This window comes from Entelurus aequoreus, linkage group LG14, assembly GCF_033978785.1.
Source record: "Entelurus aequoreus isolate RoL-2023_Sb linkage group LG14, RoL_Eaeq_v1.1, whole genome shotgun sequence".
Classification (NCBI taxonomy): domain Eukaryota; kingdom Metazoa; phylum Chordata; class Actinopteri; order Syngnathiformes; family Syngnathidae; genus Entelurus; species Entelurus aequoreus.
Genome location: NC_084744.1, coordinates 35,747,154 through 35,760,676, shown reverse-complemented (window position 1 = coordinate 35,760,676; position 13,523 = coordinate 35,747,154). Strand labels below are relative to the sequence as shown.

General features: G+C 40.3%; 1 protein-coding gene across 1 annotated transcript in view; it reads right to left on the bottom strand.

The window, feature by feature from the left end:
• The window catches only part of pappa2 (pappalysin 2), a 141,809-nt gene that overhangs the window by 18,430 nt on the left and 109,856 nt on the right, over nucleotides 1-13,523 (bottom strand). Inside the window, exons 49-55 of the mRNA XM_062068795.1 lie at nucleotides 12,180-12,354; nucleotides 8,033-8,098; nucleotides 7,880-7,976; nucleotides 4,103-4,280; nucleotides 3,115-3,325; nucleotides 2,204-2,372; nucleotides 50-182 (exon numbers count right to left, since the gene is read on the bottom strand). Coding sequence (XP_061924779.1) covers nucleotides 50-182; nucleotides 2,204-2,372; nucleotides 3,115-3,325; nucleotides 4,103-4,280; nucleotides 7,880-7,976; nucleotides 8,033-8,098; nucleotides 12,180-12,354 — 1,029 coding nt within the window. The remainder of the gene's footprint in view (nucleotides 1-49; nucleotides 183-2,203; nucleotides 2,373-3,114; nucleotides 3,326-4,102; nucleotides 4,281-7,879; nucleotides 7,977-8,032; nucleotides 8,099-12,179; nucleotides 12,355-13,523) is intronic.

Sequence of the window (13,523 nt, the reverse complement as noted above, 5' to 3'; positions counted from 1 at the left end):
AAATATTAGTATAAGTACTTTTATAAGTATTTTATGTCGTGTTACTCACCAACATGAGTTCCTTCACTACACAAATATTCGACATGATGAAGTTGAGGAGGAGAAGAACAAAATCCTTTGATGTTGGAACACATAGAAAAGTTTTCTGTCCATTTTCCATCTTTAGTGCACTTAATCACGCTCTGAAACAAACAAACAAACAAACAAAAGAACAAACAAACATGTTAATAACTTGATCTACAAACAAAAAGTAAAAACAATTTTTTACGCGTTGTTTTTTTACACTTACGATCAGTGTGTTAGTTGTCACTTCCTGTCTACAAATATATACAGGAAGTGATTATCTATGAAGTACAGTACATACTTGTAGACAGGAAGTGATTATCTATGAAGTAAAGTAAATATTTGTAGACAGGAAGTGATTATCTATGAAGTACAGTAAATATTTGTAGACAGGAAGTGATTATCTACGAAGTACAGTACATACTTGTAGACAGGAAGTGATTATCTATGAAGTACAGTACATAGTTGTAGACAGGAAGTGATTATCTATGAAGTACAGTACATATTTGTAGACAGGAAGTGATTATCTATGAAGTACAGTACATACTTGTAGACAGGAAGTGATTATCTATGAAGTACAGTACATACTTGTAGACAGGAAGTGATTATCTATGAAGTACAGTACATAGTTGTAGACAGGAAGTGATTATCTATGAAGTACAGTACATATTTGTAGACAGGAAGTGATTATCTATGAAGTACATAGGAAACATAAACGAGAATGAAAATATGAAAAACATGACTACAAGGAAGTATTACTATAGTACTTCCAACAGGAAGTGTGTATACATCCAACAGGAAGTGTGTATACTTTCAACAGGAAGTGTGTATACTTCCAACAGGAAGTGTGTATACTTTCAACAGGAAGTGTGTAAACTTCCAACAGGAAGTGTGTATACTTCCAACAGGAAGTATGTATACTCCTAACAGGAAGTGTGTATACTCCCAACAGGAAGTGTGTATACATTCAACAGGAAGTGTGTATACTTCCAACAGGAAGTGTGTATACCTCCAACAGGAAGTGTATATACATACAACAGGAAGTGTGTATACTTCCAACAGGAAGTGTGTATACTTCCAACAGGAAGTATGTATACTCCTAACAGGAAGTGTGTATACTCCCAACAGGAAGTGTGTATACATTCAACAGGAAGTGTGTATACTTCCAACAGGAAGTGTGTATACCTCCAACAGAAAGTGTGTATACATACAACAGGAAGTGTGTATACTTCCAACAGGAAGTATGTATACTTCCAACAGGAAGTGTGTATACTCCTAACAGGAAGTGTGTATACTCCCAACAGGAAGTGTGTATACATTCAACAGGAAGTGTGTATACTTCCAACAGGAAGTGTGTATACCTCCAACAGGAAGTGTGTATACATACAACAAGAAGTGTGTATACTTCCAACAGGAAGTGTGTATACATTCAACAGAAAGTATGTATACTTTCAACAGGAAATGTGTATACATTCAACAGAAAGTATGTATACTTTCAACAGGAAGTGTGTATACATTCAACAGGAAGTGTGTATACTTCCAACAGTTAGTGTGTATACTTCCAAAAGGAAGTGTGTATACATTCAACAGGAAGTATGTATACTTTCAACAGGAAGTGTGTATACTTCCAACAGGAGGTGTGTATACATTCAACAGGAAGTATGTATACTTTCAACAGGAAGTGTGTATACTTCCAAGAGGAAGTGTGTATACTTCCAACAGGAAGTATGTATACTTTCAACAGGAAGTGTGTATACTTCCAACAGGAAGTGTGTATACCTCCAACAGGAAGTGTGTATACTTCCAACAGGAAGTGTGTATACTTCCAACAGGAAGTGTGCATTCTTCCAACAGGAAGTGTGTATATTTCCAACAGGAAGTGTGTATACTTCCAACAGGAAGTGTGTATACTTGCAACAGGAAGTGTGTATACTTGCAACAGGAAGTGTGTATACCTCCAACAGGAAGTGTGTATACTTCCAACAGGAAGCATGTATACTTGCAACAGGAAGTGTGTGTACTTGCAACAGGAAGTGTGTATACCTCCAACAGGAAGTGTGTATACTTCCAACAGGAAGTGTGTATACTTGCAACAGGAAGTGTGTATACTTGCAACAGGAAGTGTGTAGAACGTACTTACATGTTCTGCTGGCTGAGGACACTGCAGGGTACAGGTGCTGCCGTAGAAGAAGTGGTTGGTACAGGTGAACATGCCCTGGTACACATCAGGTAAAGGTGGGCACGATGTGGGTTCACACCTGCCACCCCCCCACTGCCCCCCCTCCTGGCACTCCAACTTCAGGTACTTCCTGGAAACAACACAACACCTGTCAGATCATCCTTTCTTACCCTGTCAAATTAGCTACAAATAAACCAGCATGCTAACATTAGCATGTTAACAGTTAGCATGTGTCAAGTAGCCAAATATGTGACTCTGACATGTATACCAGCAAAATTAGCCAGCATGCTAACATACTAACGTTAACACTTTAGTAGCCACCTAGCTATTATGGCGCTAGTTGCCACCTAGCTATTATGGCGCTAGTTGCCAGCTAGCGATCAGTGTGCCAGTTGTCAGCTAGCGATCAGTGTGCCAGTTGTCAGCTAGCGACTAGTGTGCCATAGTTGTCAGCTACCGACTAGTTTGCCATAGTTGCCAGCTAGCGATCAGTGTGCCAGTTGTCAGCTAGCGACTAGTGTGCCATAGTTGTCAGCTAGCGACTAGTGTGCCATAGTTGTCAGCTAGCAACTAGTGTGCCATAGTTGTCGGCTAGCAATCTGTGCGCCAGTTGTCAGCTAGCGACTAGTGTGCCATAGTTGCCAGCTAGCAGTCAGTCAGTTGTCAGCTAGAGATCAGTGCGGTAGTTGTAAGCTAGCAACTGGTGTGCTAATTGACGGCAAGCTATTAGCTCTAGTGTTGAATACCTTAGCATAGCACGATGAAAGAAGTACTAGATTTGAGTATCTGATTTGAGATCATCAGGATTCTGAATGGAGTCTTCCTTTTAAGAATGTTTTGAAGACGTGGAGGTGTGAGTCCTAAAGTCTCACCTTTGGGTGTTGTTGACGCTGCCTGCCTGGTAGAACCCTGGTTGACATTTGTAGTGACACACGGTGCCAACAGGGTGACTCGGAGCCAAACACTCGGCAGTTAGTAGCTTAGCATTGAGGACCTTGGGCAGCTCGGAACACTCGATCTTACAATACGCCTCCGGGAAAGACCACAGTCCGTCCTCCAAACACACCAACCGGTCGCTGTCACCTGAGGACACAAAGGCAGGATAGAACTGGTGTCTCTGTTCCTGCCAACTGTCACGGGAACAAGGGTGGTGTGTGAGAGATCAAGGTGAGGAACTATGAACCAAAGTCCCTTTAGTGACGAGCGAGTGGTTGTAGTCCACCTGTGAGGAGACTCAGTCCAGATGGTATCTGTCTCCTCCTGGAGCAGCCAGGCGACCAGTTCTTGTAGACCAGAATTATACAGTCTCAGGTTGTTGGGTTATGGTCCATCCTGACCCTGTGAAAGCATTTCAACCCTGGAGGTGTCTGAGAAGGTCTTGTTGGCACCTGGCAGGGTCTCACAAGTCCACCAGAACCTTCATGGGATGAGTCCTTCTTGTGGGACAATGAGACCTTCAGGGTTCTCTCCTCTTTTACAGGAGAACATTCAGGGTCCTAGTGTCCCGGTTCTAGCCTTGTCCAGGTTTTCTTAAACATAGGGCCGAGCCCATGGGTGGAGGAATGATGGGTGGATGGGTAGGTGGGTAAGTGGGTAAATGTATTTGATTATTGATGGACGATGGATGAATGAAAGGATGGATGGATGTCAGGATGGATGTACCTGTTGTATTCAGTACAATGACTGGATGATATTTGAGGTGAAGGTGGAAAGTGATGGATGGATGGATGGATGGATGGATGGATGGATGGATGAATGGATGGATGGATGGATGGATGGATGGATGGATGGATGGATGGATGGATGGATGGATGGATGGATGAAAGATGGATGGATAATGTGTGAGGTGCAGGTGTGTACCTTGAAGTATGGCAGGAGGTCCACAGGTGAAGGAGCACTGTCTGCCAAAGGTGGTCCCCCAGGGACAGGTGAAGATGGCGTGGTAGACGTGAGAGGGACCAGGAAGACCACAGTCCACAGTCTGGCAGAGGACCACACGGTCCCAAAGTCCTTGGAAACACTCCATCTTCGTCTTGCTCTAGAACACGTGGAAGACGAACAGTGACAGAATCATGGTGAATGGTAAGCATAGAGCGGTCATGACGACCACTTCACACAATTCACAGACACCCGTGTCAGAGCAGGAGGTGTTGCTGGCAGCGTGACCCCAGGATGCAGAGAACAGCAGGCGGAAAGATGGGATTTCATAAACCGAAACTAGTGCAGCTAAGAAGTGCACAGAAAACGTGAAGCAAGACCGAGATACAAACAGACCAGTAGAGGTTGCGGAAAACAACTACAATGATCCAGCACTGGACACAGAAACCCCTATTGGCAGGAACAGGTGTGTCCTGGTTGACCATCAGGAAAACGTCTGTCCGAGTTCAGCATCAGGAACAGGTGTGTCTCGGTTGACCATCAGGAACACGTCTGTCCTAGTTGACCATCAGGAACAGGTGTGTCCTGGTTGACCATCAGGAACAGGTGTGTCCTGGTTGACAATCATGAACAACTCTGTCCTAGTTGACCATCAGGAAAACGTCTGTCCGAGTTCAGCATCAGGAACAGGTGTGTCTCGGTTGACCATCAGGAACACGTCTGTCCTAGTTGACCATCAGGAACAGGTGTGTCCTGGTTGACCATCAGGAACAGGTGCGTCCTGGTTGACCATCATGAACAAGTCTGTCCTAGTTGACCATAATGGAAAAAGTCTGTCCTCATTGACCATCAGGAACAAGTCTGTCCTGGTTGACCATCAGGAACAAGTCTGTCCTCATTGACCATCAGGAACAAGTCTGTCCTAGTTGACCATCAGGAACAGGTGTGCCCTGGTTGACCATCATGAACAAGTCTGTCCTGGTTGACCATCATGAACAAGTCTGTCCTGGTTGACCATCAGGAACAGGTCTGTCCTAGATGACCATCAGGAACAGGTCTGTCCTAGTTGACCATCAGGAACAGGTGTGCCCTGGTTGACAATCATGAACAAGTCTGTCCTGGTTGACCATCAGGAACGGGTCTGTCCTAGTTGACCATCAGGAACAGGTGTGTCTTAGTTGAAAATCAGGAACAAGTGTGTCCTGGTTGACCATCATGAACAGGTGTGTGCTGGTTGACCATATGAACAAGTCATTGTTAGTTGACCATCAGGAACAGGTGTATCCTGGTTGATCATCATGAACAGGTGCGTCTTGGTTGTCCATCAGGAACAGGTGTGTCCTGGTTGACCATCAGGAACAGGTGTGTCTTGGTTGACCATCATGAACAAGTCTGTCCTAGTTGACCGTCATGAACAGGTGTGTCCTGTTTGACCATCATGAACAAGTCTGTCTTAGTTGACCATCAGGAACAAGTCTGTCCTGGTTGACCATCATGAACAAGTCTGTCTTAGTTGACCATCAGGAACAAGTCTGTCCTGGTTGACCATCATGAACAAGTCTGTCTTAGTTGACCATCAGGAACAAGTCTGTCCTGGTTGACCATCATAAACAGGTGTGTCTTGGTTGACCATCATGAACAGGTGTGTCCTGGTTGACCATCATGAACAGGTGTGTCCTGGTTGACCTTCATGAACAAGTCTGTCTTAGTTGACCATCAAGAACATATGTGTCCTGGTTGATCATCATGAACAGGTGTGTCTTGGTTGTCCATCAGGAACAGGTGTGTCCTGGTTGTCCATCAGGAACAGGTGTGTCCTAGTTGACCATCAGGAACAAGTCTGTCCTAGTTGGGCATCAGGAACAGGTGTGCCCTGGTTGTCCATCAGGAACATGTGTGTCCTGGTTGTCCATCAGGAACAAGTCTGTCCTAGTTGACCATCATGAACAAGTCTGTCCTGGTTGACCATCATAAACAGGTGTGTCCTGGTTGACCACCATGAACAGGTGTGTCCTGGTTGACCTTCATGAACAAGTCTGTCTTAGTTGACCATCAAGAACATATGTGTCCTGGTTGACCATCATGAACAGGTGTGTCCTGGTTGACCACCATGAACAGGTGTGTCCCGGTTGACCTTCATGAACAAGTCTGTCTTAGTTGACCATCAAGAACATATGTGTCCTGGTTGACCATCATGAACAGGTGTGTCCTGGTTGACCATCATGAACAGGTGTGTCCTGGTTGTCCATCAGGAACAGGTGTGTCCTGGTTGTCTATCCAACTGAAGGACACTAGGAACAGGTGTGTCCTGAGTGTCTATCAGGAACAAGTGTGTCCTGGTTGTCCATCAGGAACAGGTGTGTCCTGGTTGTCCATCAGGAACAGGTGTGTCCTGGTTGTCCATCAGGAACAGGTGTGTTAAAAGTTAAAGTTAAAGTACCAATGATTGTCACGCACACACTAGGTGTGGTGAAATGTGTCCTCTGCATTTGACCCATCCCCTTGATCACCCCCTGGGAGGTGAGGGGAGCAGTGGGCAGCAGCGGTGCCGCACCCGGGAATAATTTTTGGTGATTTAACCCCCAATTCCAACCCTTGATGCTGTGTGCCAAGCAGGGTGGTAATGGGTCCCATTTTTATAGTCTTTGGTATGACTCGGGTGTGTCCTGGTTGTCTATCAGGAACAGGTTTGTCCTGGTTGTCCATCCAACTGAAGGACAGTAGGAACAGGTGTGTCCTGGTTGTCTATCAGGAACAGGTTTGTCCTGGTTGTCCATCCAACTGAAGGACAGTAGGAACAGGTGTGTCCTGGTTGTCTATCAGGAACAGGTTTGTCCTGGTTGTCCATCCAACTGAAGGACAGTAGGAACAGGTGTGTCCTGGTTGTCTATCAGGAACAGGTTTGTCCTGGTTGTCCATCCAACTGAAGGACAGTAGGAACAGGTGTGTCCTGGTTGTCTATCAGGAACAGGTTTGTCCTGGTTGTCCATCCAACTGAAGGACAGTAGGAACAGGTGTGTCCTGGTTGTGCATCCAACTAAAGGACACTAGGAACAGGTGTGTCCTGGTTGTCCATTCAACTGTAGGACAGCAGGAACAGGTGTGTCCTGGTCGTCTCTCAGGAACAGGTGTGCCCTGGTTGTCCATCCAACTGAAGGACAGTAGGAACAGGTGTGTCCTGGTTGTCTATCAGGAACAGGTTTGTCCTGGTTGTCCATCCAACTGAAGGACAGCAGGAACAGGTTTGTCCTGGTTTTCCATCCAACTGAAGGACAGTAGGAACAGGTGTGTCCTGGTTGTCTATCAGGAACAGGTTTGTCCTGGTTGTCCATCCAACTGAAGGACAGTAACTCGGGTAACAAAGGAGTTAAAGAATCATACACATTTTTTCCAGCAGGTTCCACTTGTATACTACAACCGACAGAATTCTGAGCAATAAGGAGCTGGAATGCAAGATTCTTATTTGGGTCTCCAGGAAAGAGCTCCTAGTAGACCGTCACTAAACATGTTGTCAGTATTCTCCACTTCAGAGGACCTAACAAGGTACGACTGAGATGACAGTGTCAGAGGAATATTTTGCCAACTCTGGGCCAAATGGAACACCTTAGAAGTTATCGTCTCTGGTCTTGGTTTTGCCTGAAGAGCCAAACACGAAGCCCTCACCCTTGGTTTTATCTACGCATCCTTTAGATCTCACTTAGGTTTCGCAGGAAGAGGTAGCAGGAACCAGACAAACCTTGGGTTTTGGACATTGTTTACCTGGTGTGGCGGGACGTCCCTCCCGCTGACGACGGTGATGCTGTAACCATGGCGACACTGAACAGAGCAGTGGGAAGACTCCCCCCCTCCCGCACACCTGCAAGGGACTATTACCTTAGTCTTCGTGTTCATGTGTGGTTGAAAGTTTTCTACCTGACGGAGGCGTGATCAATCTGCGGGGGATGGCAGATGTCCATCTGACACGTCCGCCTCAAACATCTGCAGGAAGGACACGACACACCTTTAGAGACACACCTTTAGAGACACACCTTTAGAGCCACACCTTTTGAGACACACCTTTAGAGACACACCTTTAGAGCCACACCTTTAGAGACACACCTTTTGAGCCACACCTTTAGAGACACACCTTTAGAGGCACTCCTTTAGAGGCACTCCTTTAGAGCCACACCTTTAGAGCCACACTTTTAGAGACACATCTTTAGAGACATATCTTTAGAGACTCACCTTTAGATACACACCTTTAGAGACACATCTTTAGAGACACACCTTTAGAGACACACCTTTAGAGACACTCCTTTAGAGACACACATTTAGAGACACACTTTTAGAGACACACCTTTAGAGAAACACACTTTTAAAGCCACACCTTTAGAGGCACTCCTTTAGAGCCACACCTTTAGAGCCACACCTTTAGAGACACATCTTTAGAGACACACCTTTAGAGACACACCTTTAGGTACACACCTTTAGGTACACTCCTTTAGAGACACACCTTTAGAGACACACTTTTAAAGACACACCTTTAGAGACACACCTTTAGAGACACACATTTTGAGCCACACTTTTAGAGACACACTTTTAGAGCCACACCTTTTGAGCCACACCTTTAGAGACACACCTTTAGAGCCACACCTTTAGAGCCACACCTTTAGAGGCACTCCTTTAGAGCCACACCATTAGAGACACATCTTTAGAGCCACACCTTTTGAGACACACCTTTAGAGACACACCTTTAGAGCCACACTTTTAGAGACACACCTTTAGAGACACACCTTTAGAGACACACCTTTTGAGACACACCTTTAGAGACACACCTTTAGAGCCACGCCTTTAGAGGCACTCCTTTAGAGCCACACCTTTAGAGACACACCTTTAGAGACACATCTTTAGAGACATATCTTTAGAGACACACCTTTAGATACACACCTTTAGAGACACATTTTTAGAGACACACCTTTAGAGCCACACCTTTAGAGACACACCTTTAGAGACACACCTTTAGAGCCACACCTTTAGAGACACATCTTTAGAGACACACCTTTAGAGACACACCTTTAGAGACACTCCTTTAGAGACACACATTTAGAGCCAAACGTTTAGAGACACACCTTTAGAGACACACCTTTAGAGCCACACCTTTAGAGGCACTCCTTTAGAGCCACTCCTTTAGAGCCACACCTTTAGAGACACATCTTTAGAGACACACCTTTAGAACCACACCTTTAGAGGCACATCTTTAGAGACACACCTTTAGAGCCACACCTTTAGAGGCACATCTTTAGAGACACATCTTTAGAGACACATCTTTAGAGACACACCTTTAGAGACACACCTTTAGAGCCACACCTTTAGAGGCACATCTTTAGAGACACATCTTTAGAGACACACCTTTAGAGCCACAACTTTAGAGGCACATCTTTAGAGACACATCTTTAGAGACACACCTTTAGAGCCACACCTTTAGAGGCACATCTTTAGAGACACATCTTTAGAGACACACCTTTAGAGACACACCTTTAGAGCCACACCTTTAGAGGCACATCTTTAGAGACATCTTTAGAGACACACCTTTAGAGCCACACCTTTAGAGGCACATCTTTAGAGACACACCATTAAAGACACTCCTTTAGAGCCACACCTGTAGAGACACACCTTTACAGACACACCTTTACAGACACACCTTTAGAGCCTTTCTAAGATACTTTCTAATACACCTTGGAGACTTTGTACGTGTAAGTAATATGCAAGTATCAATATTTTGTACGTATTTTGTATGCATGTATGTATAAATGTATGCATGTATGTATATATGTATGCATGTATGTATATATGTATGCATGTATGTATATATGTATGCATGTATGTATATATGTATGCATGTATGTATATATGTATGCATGTATGTATATATGTACGCATGTATGTATGTATGCATGTAGGTATATATGTATGCATGTAGGTATATATGTATGCATGTATGTATATATGTATGCAGGTAGGTATATATGTATGCATGTATGTATACCTGTATATGTATGCATGTAGGTATATATGTATGCATGTATGTATGTATGTATGCATGTAGGTATATATGTATGCATGTATGTATATATGTATGCATGTATGTATATATGTATGCATGTAGGTATAAATGTATGCATGTATGTATATATGTATGCATGTAGGTATATATGTATGCATGTAGGTATATATGTATGCATGTATGTATATATGTATGCATGTAGGTATATATGTATGCATGTATGTATATATATATATGTATGTATGTATGCATGTAGGTATATATGTATGCATGTAGGTATATATGTATGCATGTATGTATATATGTATGCATGTAGGTATATATGTATGTATGTAGGTATATATGTATGCATGTATGTATATATGTATGCATGTAGGTATATATGTATGCATGTAGGTATATATGTATGCATGTATGTATATATGTATGCATGTAGGTATATATGTATGCATGTATGTATATATGTATGCATGTAGGTATATATGTATGTATGTAGGTATATATGTATGCATGTATGTATATATGTATGCATGTAGGTATATATGTATGCATGTAGGTATATATGTATGCATGTATGTATATATGTATGCATGTAGGTATATATGTATGTATGTAGGTATATATGTATGCATGTATGTATATATATATGTATGTATGTATGCATGTAGGTATATATGTATGCATGTAGGTATATATGTATGCATAAAGGTATATATGTATGCATGTATGTATGTATGTAGGTATATATGTATGCATGTATGTATGTATGTATGTATGTATGTATGTAGGTATGTATGTATGTATGTATATATGTATGTATGTAGGTATATATGTATGCATGTATGTGTGCATGTATGTATATATATATGTATGTATGTATGCATGTAGGTATATATGTATGCATGTATGTATATATATATGTATGTATGTATGCATGTAGGTATATATGTATGCATTTAGGTATATATGTATGCATGTAGGTATATACGTATGCATGTATGTATATATGTATGTATGTAGGTATATATGTATGCATGTATGTATGCATGTATGTATATATATATGTATGTATGTATGCATGTAGGTATATATGTATGCATGTAGGTATATATGTATGCATGTAGGTATATATGTATGCATGTATGTATGTATGTAGATATGTATGTATGTATGTATGTATATATGTATGTATGTAGGTATATATGTATGCATGTATGTATGCATGTATGTATATATATATGTATGTATGTATGCATGTAGGTTTATATGTATGCATGTATGTATATATATATGTATGTATGTATGCATGTAGGTATATATGTATGCATGTAGGTATATATGTATGCATGTAGGTATATATGTATGCATGTATGTATATATGTATGTATGTAGGTATATATGTATGCATGTATGTATGCATGTATGTATATATATATGTATGTATGTATGCATGTAGGTACATATGTATGCATGTAGGTATATATGTATGCATGTAGGTATATATGTATGCATGTATGTATATATGTATGCATGTAGGTATATATGTATGCATGTATGTATATATGTATGCATGTAGGTATATATGTATGTACGTAGGTATATACGTATGCATGTATGTATATATGTATGCATGTAGGTTTATATGTATGCATGTAGGTATATATGTATGCATGTATGTATATATGTATGCATGTAGGTATATATGTATGTATGTAGGTATATATGTATGCATGTATGTATATATATATATGTATGTATGTATGCATGTAGGTATATATGTATGCATGTAGGTATATATGTATGCATGTAGGTATATATGTATGCATGTATGTATATATGTATGTATGTAGGTATATATGTATGCATTTATGTATATATGTATGTATGTAGGTATATATGTATGCATGTATGTATGTATGTATGTATGTAGGTATGTGCAGTATGTATGTATGCAAGTAGGTATATATGTGTGTTATGAGTGGGTAGTTGTGGGAGAGCCCACCCTGTGATGCGCACCCGGTCTTGGCGAAGGTGCTGAAGTGGCAGGAAGTCCTCAAGGTAATGGCGGTGATGGCCACAGAGGGGGAGGACAAGAGGAGGATGACAGACGCTGTCAGGAAGAAGGGCTGCGAGAGGTCATGGGTCACGTTCACCATCAGCGGGTTCCGACGGCAAGAGAGATTATGTGTGCCTTGGAGGAGGTAATAACTTTATGACTACACATAATCATATATTTGCTTCATGCTAACAACCTTATATAAACATAAGTTAATAAGTATACAACATAGAGAATATATCCATAATAGTAGACAATTATATAAACATGAGTTAATAAGTATACAACAATAACATAGAGTATATATCCATAATAGTAGACAATTATATAAACATGAGTTAATAAGTATACAACAAAGAGTATATATCCATAATAGTAGACAATTATATAAACATGAGTTAATAAGTATACAACAATAACATAGAGTATATATTCATAATAGTAGACAATTATATAAACATGAGTTAATAAGTATACAACAATAACATAGAGTATATATCCATAATAGTAGACAATTATATAAACATGAGTTAATAAGTATAAAACAATAACATAGAGTATATATCCATAATAGTAGACAATTATATAAACATGAGTTAATAAGTATACAACAATAACATAGAGTATATATCCATAATAGTAGACAATTATATAAACATGAGTTAATAAGTATACAACAATAACATAGAGTATATATCCATAATAGTAGACAATTATATAAACATGAGTTAATAAGTATACAACAATAACATAGAGTATATATCCATAATAGTAGACAATTATATAAACATGAGTTAATAAGTATACAACAATAACATAGAGTATACATCCATAATAGTAGACAATTATATAAACATGAGTTAATAAGTATACAACAATAACATAGAGTATATATCCATAATAGTAGACAATTATATAAACATGAGTTAATAAGTATACAACAATAACATAGAGTATATATCCATAATAGTAGACAATTATATAAACATGAGTTAATAAGTATACAACAATAACATAGAGTATATATCCATAATAGTAGACAATTATATAAACATGAGTTAATAAGTATACAACAATAACATAGAGTATATATCCATAATAGTAGACAATTATATAAACATGAGTTAATAAGTATACAACAATAACATAGAGTATATATCCATAATAGTAGACAATTATATAAACATGAGTTAATAAGTATACAACAATAACATAGAGTATATATCCATAATAGTAGACAATTATATAAACATGAGTTAATAAGTATACAACAATAACATAGAGTATATATCCATAATAGTAGA